This window comes from Xenopus laevis, chromosome 8L, assembly GCF_017654675.1.
Source record: "Xenopus laevis strain J_2021 chromosome 8L, Xenopus_laevis_v10.1, whole genome shotgun sequence".
In the NCBI taxonomy this organism is placed as follows: domain Eukaryota; kingdom Metazoa; phylum Chordata; class Amphibia; order Anura; family Pipidae; genus Xenopus; species Xenopus laevis.
Genome location: NC_054385.1, coordinates 104,171,644 through 104,187,277, shown reverse-complemented (window position 1 = coordinate 104,187,277; position 15,634 = coordinate 104,171,644). Strand labels below are relative to the sequence as shown.

Below are 15,634 nucleotides of genomic sequence, written 5' to 3'. Positions count from 1 at the left end.
CAGCAAGTGCTGATGACATATTGTCTGGCTTAGTTCTCATGTGATGTTGAATGTATTTTACAGTAAGCCCCTTGGTTTGATCCTAAACATCTATACTTATTGATCGTTTGAAGCACCTTTACTTTATTACTTTATTACTTTATTATTTCAGCCCCCAAACCTCATTAAAACTCCTATTTGTAATATAAACTGTCACACACAACTGCCAAACCATGGTTGAGCCGATGTTTCCTTTTATTGGCAAAGCATAACATCCAAAAGAAGACAGTCACACTCTGATGAACTTAACCGCATGTGTTTTATTTAGAAAGTAATAAATATGATGGCGTGTAAACAAACTGTACAGTGACTGTCCAGGTCTTGTTTTCTTTGACTTTGAGGTACTCTGTATATGTTGCTTGGAGGAGTGTGTGTAATGTTTAGAAGCACTTCCTGTGCACAATGGAGGGTCCTGCCTCATCGTATTCCTGTTTGCTGATCCACATCTGTTGGAAGGTGGACAGAGAGGCCAAGATGGAGCCACCGATCCAGACGGAGTATTTACGCTCAGGTGGGGCAATGATCTAGAGGAAATAATTGATTAAAATAAATTCATGAGCAAAGACCTGTTGAGATGCAACCCTCTACCACAAGCCTGTATCTAACAGCACAACTTCAACTTATTCTGTATTGCACGCATCTTGTTCATTATGTACTACAGATTTACTCATTATATGTCCTGATGGGGTGCCACTCTCCCCTGTTTGGGGCTCCTATGTTTCCATTCCTGATATAATAATCATTGTGATCAGAGGAAGAGTAACAAGTGAATATTTGTGTTCATGAGAAGTGTTACTCTATAGAAGAGGAGAGGAATATCTGCCCAGGGAAATGTATAGTATACAAACATAAGAAGAATGTGATTGGGCAGTGGGCACATGTTTCTGAATTCTCTTATATCAAATTTGAAGCATATACAGTGTAAGAAATGTCTATTGTAGGTCTGTCATTTGCTCAGCTCACCTTGATCTTCATGGTGCTGGGGGCCAGGGCAGTGATCTCCTTCTGCATTCTGTCAGCAATACCAGGGTACATGGTGGTACCACCAGAGAGGACGTTGTTGGCGTACAGGTCCTTGCGGATATCAATGTCGCATTTCATGATGCTGTTGTAGGTAGTTTCATGGATACCGGCAGATTCCATACCTTGTAGTGGGAGAAGGTAAAACAGGATGCATTAGAGAGGCATAACTGTGTGGGGGGAATGTGGGGGGAACAGGTGTAGATGGGAGTGTGAGGCTGAAACAACATCACCAAATGGAAAGCAACTGCTGTGTGGGCACGTCACTGAAAACAGGTGTTGGGGTCTAACAAATGATAAATAGGGCTTTATTAAGGCAACGGCAGCATGTGTTGGTTGGCAAGGGAAGATGGTGTGAATATTTTTACAGGATCTAGAATGAGACTGGCCTTAACCAGGCACGTCTCTAATATTACAGTATATCTTAAATATATTTTGTCTACCTAGGGGGGTTTCGCTCTGGTTAGTAAAAAAGTAAAAGGTTAATGAGAAGCTTATGTAGGCACACTGTGATATAAAACGCATATTGCCCTATGATATGGATTTCTAGTATGTGAAGTGGTATAGGGAAAACTGAACAGGAATAGTGATGGGCGCATTTGGGGCATTTCGCTTCGCCGAAAAATTTGCGAAATTCTCTAAATGCTGAAAAATTCACAAACGGCATCTGTTTGTTGACACCGAAGTCCATTTCTTGGACGCCGGCATCCGTTTTTTGCACCGGCATCCAAAAAACAAATTTTCGCGACGGTTCGCGAATATATTCACCCATCACTAAACAGGAGTCTGTGTATCTGTGTTGGTATATGTCAGGTCTCAGGGCTATAGGTATGGCTGCTCACCAATGAAGGAAGGCTGGAAGAGGGTCTCAGGGCAACGGAAACGTTCATTTCCAATGGTGATGACCTGACCGTCGGGAAGCTCATAGCTCTTCTCCAGGGAGGAGGATGAGGCAGCGGTGGCCATTTCATTCTCAAAGTCCAAAGCCACATAGCACAGCTTTTCCTTGATGTCACGGACAATTTCCCTTTCAGCTGTATGGGGCAAAAACAAAGCATAATGAGATTAAACTCTGAAGAGTTATTCTACAGAAACATTGAAAAAATCACAAGTTCATTATTTTCAGTATTGTGGCTATTTTCTCTCTTATTAGTAAGATGTTCTGCTTTGTGGTCACAGTAAATGTCCTCATTCAATGATTCTACGTGAGATTCTCATCTATGGGGGAGTTATTTCTCGGTATGTGCCCGGGGCTCCTATGACTTTCTTATAAGACATAATTGCTACATATCACAAGGTTCAATAATTAGTGCATAGCCCAGCTTGATGTATCAGTCTTGTGACTGTCACTGTTTCTTGTTGTCTTATAATGACATAATTTTCTTCCAAGTGTATATAATAGATTCTGTATTCTTCGGCAAATGCTATCTAAGTTTGTGTAGGCCCTCTATGGATTTAGCATGATAGAACTTACCTGTTGTCACAAAGGAGTAGCCACGTTCAGTCAGGATCTTCATGAGGTAATCTGTGAGGTCTCTACCAGCCAGGTCCAGACGCTGGATGGCATGGGGCAGAGCATAACCTTCATAGATGGGGACATTGTGGGTGACACCATCACCAGAGTCAAGAACGATACCTGGATAAAGAAGAATAGATGAATGTTAAGGCCTAATTAGCAAAGGTTATTCTACAGAAGAAAGATCCAACTTCAACTCTATTAAATAGTGCTGGGAACTGAGCTTCCCAGAGAGTCAGATAGCAAGTTGGACACTATCCAGGCTGAAGACAGAGAGTGATGTGCCAAGCTGTGTTTTGTGGATCTAAACTCAAATAAATTGCATGTAAACACAGAAAGCCTCTGTCCTGAAGGGCAAGAGACATCACTGCAATGAGCAGAAATAATCCAACGTATCTGCTGGCAAGCAATCTCAGCCTGCAGACTGTATGAGAAGGCTTATTACGCTCATGGTGCCTTTCCGCTTTCTTATCATACCAATAGCTTTAAGGGATTTAACGTTGAAAAAAAATATGCAGAGCTCACACAATGTCACATTTTCCCCCTCTATTTATATAGCAGGCAGATGCTGATGCCCCTTTACTCCCTCGCTCCCCCCACCCTCCATTGGAGATGTGCTGTTCTGGTACATACAAACCCAGCATTGCCTTACAACTAAATAGGCTGGATTCAGTGATGAGATGTTACCAGTGTAAAAAGATTAAAGCTCCCACTGCATTCTGCTTGAACTTGGGATGAATTAATGTGACTTTGATGTATTACTGGGAAGAGAGTTCATAGCTAATTTATAGCCATTCTCTTCTGGATGGGGATGAAGGGCAAGGTTTCTATAAATGTTAACCATTGACTTCAGATACACAATGTAGATACCAGCACTTGCACAGGAGCACAGTAGGTTGTATGGTTCTTTGTAGTATCTCTGGGGTGCCTGATAAATATAAGTGCAAAGGAAGATCCACTAGCTGGTTTGCTTTCAAGGAAGGTTTTAGATAAAAATTCAACCTAGGAATATATATTTTGTCTCTATTTATCTCCAGCTTTTGGAATTACTGGTAATAGTGAGGGTTTGTTCCAAAGCAGCAGAATACATTTTGCCCTCTTTTCTCATACAAGAGTTCCATCTATAGGAGAATGTAGAAAGTTTTGAGCTATGTCACTTCTTATTAAACCAGCAACCAGAGGATGAAGTTCAAAGCAGGGATGGAAAGACCTGAACCTTCCCAGTGGTAAGAGCAACCCAATCATTAAGGTTTGAATGGAAGTGTCTATGCTCACCTGTGGTACGACCAGAAGCGTACAGGGACAGCACAGCCTGGATGGCAACATACATGGCTGGGACGTTGAAGGTCTCAAACATGATCTGTGTCATCTTTTCACGGTTGGCCTTGGGGTTCAGTGGGGCCTCAGTGAGCAGGGTGGGGTGCTCTTCAGGGGCCACACGCAGCTCATTGTAGAAGGTGTGGTGCCAGATCTTCTCCATATCATCCCAGTTAGTGATGATACCGTGCTCAATGGGGTACTTCAGGGTCAGGATACCTCTCTTGCTCTGAGCTTCATCACCTACGTAGGAATCTTTTTGACCCATACCCACCATGACACCCTAAAGAAAGGAGAGGAGTAAAGCGAGGTGAGAAGCTGGTCAAAGACAAAACCATAAAGTAAAAGCATTCCTCTCCTGCTTAAAACCATTGAATAAATCTAAGCAGAGTGCATGGTGTCTTCCTGCCCTGACACTGAAGGTGACACAAGGTCATGACTTACTTGGCATCAATATTAGTTGGCCCTTTATACAGTAATTCTCCCTCCCATTGACCCAGGTGCAAATGGACCCATCGCATTCCCAGAGGGGGAACTGGCAAGACCCACCAGAAAGTGATACTAATGGGCAGTTGGCAAAGCTGTAATTGTAATGTGTTCAGCTTTCACTCCCAACAGCCTGGACATTAATAATACTAAAATGTCAGCTATGGCAGAAACATTCACTGGCTGCCAATGCTGACAAAATAATAAGGCCTAATTCACATGGCACAGTCTGCCTCTTCTATAATTAACAAGCTCTTATCACTGGACTCTGCACAAGTGGCTATGCACTCTGTCTATTTATAGCTGCTGATAGGGGAAACAAAGCATCAAATAGAGAGGTGAAGGGCAGGGACTGGCAAACTCGACTCTCCAGCTGTCTCTGAACTCCCAGTATGCACTGTAGAGCCTTACTAGAGCTAGAGTGTGGATGATAGTATATTCCTAGGAATAGGCAGTTAGAATATTTGGGGAATAACATTTTTATCAAATTTTAGGATAAGACACCTAAACTACTGAACTACTTAAGGTTTCCTAGTATTGCTCATTAAATTGCAAGCTTGTACAGCTATATCCTCCTGTCTAGAAAAGAGCTAAAGGTGCTTCGGATAGATACCTGATGACGGGGGCGACCAACGATGGAGGGGAACACAGCACGTGGGGCATCATCCCCAGCGAACCCAGCCTTCACCAGCCCGGAGCCATTGTCGCACACCAAGGCGGTAGTCTCCTCGTCGTCACACATAGTGGCAGGTTATGTTCTGTGAGCAAGAGAAGAGAGGGATTTTTGAGCACACATCTTTGGTTTTTAACCTTTGCTTTCCAGAAACGAGTGTCTAAATAAAGCAACGTGGCTTTGTAGTTTTGACCAAGGATATTACATTATTACTTTGGAAACTATAATAGCTGAGCATATTATGAACCATTCCAGGGTAATGCTTGTTGCTGCTGTCTAGATGCTGAATTATAAAAAGTGACCAACCCAGTCTACCTACCCATCTCTGTAATTCCAATATGCAGCAACACCAGAGAATGTCTGCTACACTAATATGCTGAACTACAATTCCCAGCAACCCCCACTATCCTGGGCTGCTAGGAATTGAAGTCCAACTTGCAGAGGGAAAAAATCCCTGAGCTAGATTAAATTGGAAAAACAATGACTTTAACAATCTTGCTATGTTGGCGATAAATAAAAGAATTGTTTAATGTTATTTAACATTGAATCATTTAATGTATTACTGAAAAGGGGTCTGCAAAATACCCTATCACTTTGGGTGAAGAACTTTCAAGCACTAAGAGTATGATATGATGTAGTATAAACAGTAGTTCTAGAATCAAGAATAAAAAATGCATTAAAGGGTGATAGTAGTGTAACTTATTCTTTAAACCTGAAAGAGTTAAAGTTTATGCCCCCCCACCCCAAACATTTGCCACCACCCTGCTGTCTCACATGTCAAGAAGCAGCTGCCTCCTACACACAAACCTTACCCTGCTGGCAAAAACAAGTTTCGTATGACTGCAGTGTAAAAAGATGAATACTCTATCCCCCCCCCTCAGCTGTTGGAGGAATGACAGGGGTAAGGGTTGATTTGTTGGAGTTGCCATTAAGTAAATTGCTGCCAGAGGAGCCTGCAGAACACATATTGGGAGTGTACTATGGGCTTCAACAAGTTCCACATTACTGATCATATAACCAGCACGTGCCTGTGAGTACTACTGTATAGTAACGCCATGTATCACTGGGACCCACATTTTTAGTAGGCCTCAAAGTTCTAATACAGTTTTAGGAATTGTGTGTGCGCCTTAGTAGCATACAGGTAGGTACTTGTGACCATGACATGTCTATACATAGGAGCCATGTAGCACCCAGGGGCTTTGCTCCTTACACAGGTACATAAACATGGAATATACTGCTCCCCTATATACAGTGCACTGGTCACACTGCCCCCTCATATTAAAGTGGAAATTGTAGATTCCTCTGCAAAACAAGAAACCAACTGTAGGGTCCTTTAATCCACTAGCAGTTAGGCTGCCAATGGTTGAAGCCATTTCTGAGACTAGTTGCTACTGTTTAGAGAGGAAATCCTAAATAGCTCTTTCTGTGCCATAGGAGCCAGGAACTATTTGGAAATCAAAGGTAATCCTAAAGGAATGATGGCTGAAACACCAGTGGAATCTTGGTTTGTCCCAAAAGTGAAATGGCAGACATCCGTCCAGCAGCAAAGAACCAACCTGTATGTCCCACAGAGTACTCACCTGGTTAGCACAGGAGAGCTGGTGCTGTGATTGAATTGGCTGGGTGCTGCCTGGGGACTGAGCTGTCAATTTATACGCTGCCTGGAGTTGAGGAGTCAGTGGGAGCTCCGCAGGGAAAGGCAGGCAGCCTGCCCTTATTTGGTAGCTTCTGGGCCATTGAAAAGCAAAGAAGCCATTAATGGAGTAGGTGAGGGGGGAGGGCAGGGTCTTTGGACCCCTTAGCCCATGTATGGAAAGTATGGAGGTGGGGGGAGCACTACTAGGGATGGCCAAATAGGGATTCCCAAAAAAGCATGTCTGTAATGCTGGGTGACAAAAAAAACAGCACAATGAAAGAAATAGTTTGCACAGACACAGGGGTCTGCAAATGGAGTAGACAGGTGCAGCACAATTGTGCAGGGGGACTAACGCGGGGGGGGCATCCTGCCTATTGGCCTCTCCAGCACTGGGTTTAGAAATACATAAAGTACTGACTGCACAAATAGCTGCCTGCCTTCAGTGCTGTAAACACGAATGTAACAAAAATATTATGTGCGTCAGGCATGGGAATACCTTATATCAAACAGTAATGACGGGCAAGATTTGCTCTCAGAGCTTGCACTCTGTTGGGAAACAGCCAATGTGCAGAATTCTCAGGACAGAATGCAGTGGAATGAATTGTTATTTTGTCAGAATTAGGATTAATATACATTGTGAACTACAATTCCCGTCATCCTCCAACAGTCCTTGACAGTTTGCCTTTCCTGGGTTCATAGAGTGCCATGGGGCCGGTTGTATTGCCAGGTTTTTGTCTGGAATTCCCCCTTCTCCCAGGATGGTGTGTGGGTAATTGTGTTAATCTGGGCACAGTGCAACACTATACGAGCATCCAAGGTGACATCTGTACATTATCTAAGGTTGTCCTTTTATAGTATTGCATTGTACTGGTATGGGACCTGTTATGCAGAATGCTTGGGACCTGGTGTTTTCTAGATAAGGAGTCTTTCTGTAATTTGGATCCCCATGCCATAAATCATTTAAACTTATTATTAACCATTATTGGTTAAACCCAGTAGGTTTGTTTTGCCAACAATATGGATTAATATATATATATATATAATGTGCACCCGAGCCGAACCCACCCTTCCTCCACCCTTTTATAGACCCGCGCCCAGGCACTCAGCTATAAAAGCGAAAGTCGGATGCCAGCAGTGTAAGGTGGTCCACCACCCGCAAATATGGGTGCGAGGTCAGCCTGAACCCACCCGACCTGCGGGTACTGAGGGTATCGGGCCAGCCCGCACATCACTAATGCATATATATATAATTCGAAAAGAAGTTCGCAGACTCAGGTCGTAAAGAACAAAAAATATATTTACGTTTATTACTGAGAGACTAACTTTGAGGAAGGCCAGATTGCTGGCCCGAAACATTACGCTCCCAGTAATAAACTTAAATATATTTTTGTTCTTTAAGACCTGAATGATTGGACTTCTTTTCGAATTGAATAATGCTGCTGTGGCTCTGCACCCAGGCAGTAACTACATTTTTTCAAGAGTGCTGGCATCTCTATGGACTATATATATATATATAACAATAATGCAGATGATAGCCGCACTCCTTCACAATATGCTGTTTTCCGGGTGCTTGGTCAAAATAGTATATAAATAATTGTAAAGAGGACCAGCACTCCGTTTCCAAAACTCAGTAATTTATTGTAATATCACAGTGTAATTACTGAGTTTTGGAAACAGAGTGCTGGTCCTCTTTACAATTATATATATATATATATATATATATATATATATATATATATATATATATATATATATATATTTTAATGCAAATGTCATTTGTCTATAGAAATAACAGAAAGGACAACTAGCAACACATATGCTCGCTACAAATCGGCTGACATTTGCCCATATATACAGGGCTAACTGCAAATGTCAATCAGACACGTTCATCGCCTCTGATCGTTATTGGCATATACCTACAATCAATGGCTAAATGGATTTAATTGGAAATCTGTTTCAACTCTGAAAACAAAATCTGATCAGGCTTGGTATAAACATACATTTTGCCTGTTGTTTTAGTCATGAAAAATTTATGTTTTTGTTATTTCTTGAGCTAAACAGGACAAACGGGGAAACTGAAGCGCCTCCATATTTGGTCCTTGCAAGGGAGATAATTAGATTACCAGTGCGCAGATAATCCTCCTGCATAATGGACAAAACAACAGGTAAAGAGCAGGGGTTGTTTATGCAGAGCTCAGTATCTCTAGTGAAACTCAGCTACTTAGTCATAAAATAATAAATGTGAAAGTAAAATAATTATCTTTTACTACTTAATAACAAAATAACTTTTGGAGACATAAGTTGAATGTATTTTCAACACAAGTTCTATTTATATTGTTAATGTTGAAAGGTGTACAACCATGTATAGTGCCCATTAAGCTGAGTGGCTATTCGTTGCCACTAACTGTGCTTATTCTTCCATATATAATCTATAGAGGAGTAATGAATCCAAATGAAATAGGTTCAGACTGTGGCCCCAGCTGAACTGAGGAGAGTTACCTTGTGCTCAGAGGCTTATCTGCTTATACAGCAGACCCCATGGTTGCAGGGGTCTGGGCAACAGGGATCCAGAATCCGGGGTCTGCTGAAACATAGACCCCCTCTCCAGCCCGTCTTATACCTTTAAAACAGCGACCCTTAAGGGAGGAGGGACTATTCACGCTCCTAAGTTATACCACTGCTTATGCTGTCTTAAGGTGGCCATACACTGCCAGATCTGATTAGGTTGCTAAATACATAGATCTGAGCCTGATTTGGCAACTCACATAGGGCCAGGGCTGATCAAACCATTGGCTTTGGACTTAGAGCCAACAATAGAGTCTTTCAATGGGGCCAATTGAGGCCAGTTAAATGAGGACCACATCAAAATAAATTTTAGGCTAGATATCAGCCAGGCAGGGCCCATACACAGGGGCTGATTCTTTTATCCACCCATGTATGGCCACCATGAGTTATGGGATAAGTAGTCCCAGAATTACTTAAAACCCCCCAACAACCCCCTTCCCCCATTTGGCTGAAAGGTCCAGGGCTGGGTGGGTGGTAGGCAGCTCTTACTAATAAAGAGGGTGCATAGCATTTTGCTATATTAGGGATATGCACATGATATGCCCTTAACCAACCTTGTAATATGCACCCTTGTAATTGGCACTGGAGTTGTGAGAGGGCCCATTGCTCATTTTGGAACTCATTCATGTATTGATCATGTGGAATAACATCCCATTGGCTGAGGACCAACTGTTGAATCTGCCATAATTGACCCTCTTCATAGGCCAAATTCAGACATAGGTGCAAATTCACTAACCTCCGGAAATTCGCCAGCGACGGCTTCGCTCACATCGCCACACTTCGCCAGGCAAAAAAAACGCTAATTCACTACTAGTTGTGCCCAGGGCGCCAAACGATGGCGAAGTTGCGCTAGTGCTAATTCAGCAAGCAAATCGAAGTTGCACTAGCGTTGGCTAATTTTCATACGGCGGGAAGTTAAATGGACTTATATGTTGCAGCAAATACATTACACTACACAAGCCCAGGGAACCTTAATAAAATAACGTTGTTATATTGCCCTACACATGAGCCCAGTGTATAGTTTAGGTGCTATATGTTAGGAAATGTAGGGGGGAAGGAGGGTACCCTAAAAAAAAAATTATGATCTTTTGCAGTCTGAAAAACTGAAAAGTCGCCAGCGTTTTTTGGGATTTTTTTTTTTTTAAGAACTCCTATCTACTCTATTGCAGGTGGCGAAGGCAAGTATCGCACAAATTGCAAAGTTACGTCCATTCGCCAGAGCGTTAGAGTGCAAAGTAGCACTACAGTCTATCTCCTTCGCTAGTGAATTTACGCAAGCGCCCATTAGTAAATAGGCAAAGTCCCGAAATGATGTCACACTGGCGAATTTTCACAAGCGTTAGTCTCTTCGCCCTTTAGTAAATTTGCCCCATAGATGTGTTTGTTTAGCGAAACAGCTAAGGGACTGTGGGGACAGACACAGACACCCTAGAATCAGGGTTATGATATAGTTACATGTATTCCAAAGGCTGAATCAGGTAAAGATCCCCATGTCTATAATAAACCGATGGCTATTGCAGGTTACAGAGGGAATGGCTGCCCCATTAAAGGGGTTGTTCACCTTTACATTTATTTTTAGTATTTTATAAAATGGCTAATTCTAAGCAACTTTTCAATTGGTCTTCATTTTTTTTTATAGATTTTTTATTATTTGCCCCAGTCTTCTAATTTGTTCCAGCTTTCAAATGGGGGAGGTCATTGATCCAATCTAAAAAAACAAATGCTCTGTAAGACTACAAATGTATTGTAATTTCCACTTTTTATTACTCATATTTTATTCAGGCCCTCTCCTACTCATATTCAAGTCTCTCATTCAAATCAATGCATGGTTGTTAGATTAGTAGTTGGACCCAAGTTGGAACTGCAAATTGGAGAGCTGCTAAATAAAAAGCGAAATAACTCAAAAACCACAAATAATAAAAAATGAAAAGCGGTTGTAAATTGTCTCAGAATATCACTCTCTACGTCATACTAAAAGTTAATTTAAAGGTGAACAACCCATTAAAAGCACATAACAGGATCATAAGTGTGTGTTCTCCCAGGCCAGACATGCAGCTTATGTGTGTATTATAAGATGGTGATTGTGTTCCTGGGCTGCGAAGCACCCTCTCACATCTCTGCAGGACTTAATAGATCCGTTTATCTGTAGGCGGTTTTTTTTTCAGATTATAAATAGCTTTCGCTGGGGCAGCATTCCTTGTGGGATGTTTGGCTATATCTAGGTACAAATTGTCAGCTAAAAACCTTGCAGGAGCGATGAGAGATTGAGTTTCTGCTCCCGAGGTGTAGCTGCTGGAGGTGAGAGGCTGCTGTGGAGGCAGGGGGGCTGCTCTCTGCTTTCCAAGCCAGCTGACCTTGAACATAAAGCTCCAGCAGTTTAGGGGTTAAAAGAGAGCAGGAGGGGCTCTTTGGGTTTAATTGGTATGTGAGGCACCATGAAGGGCCAACGGTCCATAAGTGAATGCTAGAACAAGTGAGGATAATATGCTGTGTTTTAGAAAAAGCCACAAAAAGTTACTTGGGGAGTTCAAAAGAAAAACTTCTCAAGGTGCCTATCATCCATAATTTTTAAATCAGGAACTTGGGGTGTAGTTAAATGACAACCCTTTGTTTGCCACCGTAGTCACTAAAAACTCGAATTGTGGTTCAAATACAGACAGTGAGTACAGTTGCAAAGCCCAAAACAACATTTTTTTTACTGTACACACTTACACACAGTTAAAGTCCCTTCCTTTAATGTCATATAGCTCTACTGTACACAATAACCCAGGCTGAAACCCTTTATCCTTGCACCATGTTGCTCTACTTTAACCCTTCCCAAGACACCATCCCATCTTACTATACACACTACCCAGACGTTGTCGTCCCTTCCCCAGCACCATCATGCTTTGCCATACATACACACAGCCCCTTCCCAGAAAATGATATCTGCTTGCACCTCTCTAAAGGCAGCTCAGGATCCCAGCATGTTGGAGTTGTAGTTGAGAGACAACTGAAGGGTCTCATGCTGGACATTCTTGTGTAAGACACTCCTAGAGGGAAAATACACAAGTGTATGTGCAACTTTGCACCAGTGACTTTACCTACAGTACCCAACCAGACATTTAAAATTCAAAACCCAACTAGATATTGGTTTCTATTAGTAATGCCAGGAATTTCAACCTGTGGCCCTCCAGCTCTTATGGAACTACACGGTATAGGGGCTCCTGTGTTAAGCCAATGAAAGCATTTGGTTACTATGGGACACTGCATCCATGTATAGGAGTCCCATGTATTATTTGCAACTACAAAATTTCTTATCTTGGCAATAAGTGTTCAGAATTGTCTAGATTTTTTCAGACTGACAGCAGAAATCTGGCAGGTGGGCCAGGCAGCTAACATTTCTGAGTTGCATGACAGATGCAGTGTTTTGCTAGACTGGGCGGCACTGGCGGGGTTAAGAGGGTGGTGGTTAGAGAGGGCTCATTGTGTTATCGCAGCTGTCCCAGCAGTGGGGGTGTGAGCAGATTCTTATACAGGCCACCAACATTTTTCCCCCCTACTTAGAAACATCCCAGTCCTAAAATTCATTCCCTGGGAGGGGAGAAAGATAAGGAGGGCTCAGAGTGAGGTGGCCAGAGAGAGAAAAGAGGAAAAAATAGAAAAGATAGGATCTAAAAATGTGCCCAAATGTCTCTTGCAGGGGAGCCACTATTACTCAAAATTAGTGATGGGCGAATAAATTCGCCTGGCACAAATTTGCGGTAAATTTCCAAGTTTTGCCGCCGGTGAATAAATTTGCGAATCTCCTATGAAAATTGTCGGCGGAAATTTGCCGGCGTCAAAATTTTTTTGGACGTGCGTCCGAAAAGTCGCTCGCGTCAAAATCGACGTGTGTCAACACTATTTGGACAGCCATTGGATGCGGCCTTCAATTTCCTATTTTAACGATTTTTCATGAATATGTCTGATTTTCAAGATTTTTCAGTGAAAATATCCAAATTTCACCTTTTTTTCATGATTTTTCTGCAAATTTTTCACCGTTTTGCAAATTCCGCTAATTTTGCTGGAGAATTCATTACTCAAAATTAGTACAATATTCTGATTCAACACTTGCCCACGCTTTCTCTCCAGCAAGGTGGGATAAACCCTACACAGTGCAACTTTATAACTAATAATAAACTACAGCTCCCAGTGTCCTCTAAAAGTAAAGGATTAAAAAGGGTACATTGTTTTCTTGCCAGAATAAGCACCCTTAATTAACTAAATGGTCCCCACTAGATTAGACCCTTCATCTCTGATACTAGGAAATAAACATTGCACATTCCAGATACAGGTTATAAAAGGGCTGTGGGTTAGAAATGAGGGGCCCCCCAATAAAATTAGAGAGGATGTCCCTAGAGTTGTGGTTTGATCGCAGCAGGAGGGCTGCAGGTTGGATATCGCTGAAGTATATAAGAAAAACAACTTTTTACAAAACATCTTTTATTATTTTTATTTTAACTATTTCAGAGGCACCCAATGATGATGGGGGACCTTATTGCCTGTAGTGGCAGCTCTAATGAGGCCGTATAGATAACCACATAAGCACAAAGGAGATGCAACTGTGCCACATTTGTGCCCATATAAGGTAAGAAACAACAACAAACTCTCCCAGGGCTTCTGAGTGTCAGCCCATCTGTCCCACATGGTAAATACTCAAAATGGATATGGCCAGGGTATAGGAATGACATGCCGAACCTATAGGGTTTGCATAGATAGTAAATAATGTGGCACGAGTTTGCCCCTGTGCAGCAACCCACAACTAGCACTCAGACAGTGACTTCATTATTCTGATGACAGATATATTAAAGGCATTTTCTTATTGGATGCTATGGGTTGCTAAAGTGGAGACAAGTTTTACCATGATACACGAGCATGCACATGCGGCTGAGGTTTATTTTGGGCCCCTCTGTTACAATCCATCCTGCCAGCTGCCTTGCAAGGACAATGGGTATTGGGGCCGTTCGTTTTACGAGTTCACATTGACTTCCTTACTGTCACCCACCACATCATTGCCAGGATTCATGCAATTCCGTTATGTGTCGGCATCCATTTTCCAATAAATGTAGCCTACAGGGTGAGCGACTGCTGTCTGGTTTAAGAAATACATTACTGCAGTTGGTCAGACTTGTCTCCATGAAAATAGACTAGAACAAAAATATCAGGACCTGTGCCCTAACATCAGAGGGACCCTTTGGTGTTACTTATTTTTAATATATAATATGTGTATACCTTGATGAGTGTCCAGTTTCCCAGACTTGGCTATTAAACTACAACTCCCAGCATCCCACCGTCTGAATATTGTCCATGCATGCTGGGAATTGAAGTTCACCAGTAGGTGGAGTGTTACAGTTCACACATTTCTGATTCGGATATTTGGAATCTATGTTAGATGTGAGCCTCAGTGTGACTATGTCTAGTCTAATTTATTTCATTGAGACAGAGGAGTATGATTGCCATAGCATGCAATGATTGACAGACACTGGGGCTCTAATAAAGTGCATCCTATTTTGTGAAACTCGAGTCATTCATAGACAGGCAGTTCCATCTGTCCCAACACTTGCCCAAAAACACATGTCTGCACCTGGACCCCTGGGTGGCCGTTTATTCAGCTGTAGATCTGCAGATCCTCCAACAGCAGTTTATCGGCCCTCCTGTCCATGGCCCACACCTACTTGTTCCCATCCTTAGCCTGTTCCATGCAGCCCTGATCTGATCTCATTGTAGGAGTATTATGGAATGATAAGGAGGATTTAGTTATTTGGAGCGATCACATGTGCTTTGTAAGCGATCTCATTGCTGCTTGGCTCTGTGGGAGGCATAGAAAATAGTTCTATCACCTCTGTAACTGAGATCTACGGGGGAAAGTTTCATTTAAATGGTACTACCACGATCCAGGATTTCCCTTTTGAAATATGTCTTTTTGTCTTTTTAATCCAGTGTTTATGATATTGGATATTTCAAAAAATGCTGTGGAGCTGTCTTGCCCAGATGATCTCACTCTGCTATCTCATCCTACAGGCAATCCTACCTGATATCACCCATGGCTTGTTCCTTTAACTTCAAGATTTTATCCCAAATATGCACACTCAGGCCTTAGTCTGTTCTGTGTATGCAACAGGCAGATGTCATTTCTTTGTGGTGGATTTTGTGCCATATATCTAGAAAGCTATGCTCCCAAATTCATTTTTCTTTTTTCTAATCTATAGATTATTTAGGCACAAGTTCATTGCTGCAATTGACCCATGCAGCTGAAGCTACTGCCACCGTACATGCCCACAATTTTCCGAATGAGCAAACGGTTGCTCGGTGCAACTATGCAGAAGTGTAAGAACCTATAGTGAATGCTTTTGCTTTGGAT

The 15,634-nt window shown here is 42.2% G+C and overlaps 1 protein-coding gene across 2 annotated transcripts; it reads right to left on the bottom strand.

Annotated features, from left to right (window-relative positions):
• Window positions 1–216: 216 nt before the first annotated feature.
• On the bottom strand, window positions 217–6,786 carry actc1.L (actin, alpha, cardiac muscle 1 L homeolog). 2 transcript variants are annotated; one of them, XM_018228620.2, is made up of 7 exons: window positions 6,632–6,786; window positions 4,992–5,136; window positions 3,851–4,175; window positions 2,534–2,695; window positions 1,902–2,093; window positions 1,003–1,184; window positions 280–563 (listed from the first exon to the last, which is right to left on the bottom strand). In XM_018228620.2, exons 2-7 carry the CDS (start codon window positions 5,118–5,120, stop codon window positions 420–422), a joined length of 1,134 nt encoding a protein of 377 aa, XP_018084109.1. In that variant the 5' UTR covers window positions 5,121–5,136; window positions 6,632–6,786; the 3' UTR covers window positions 280–419.
• Between the last annotated feature and the right edge of the window lie 8,848 nt (window positions 6,787–15,634).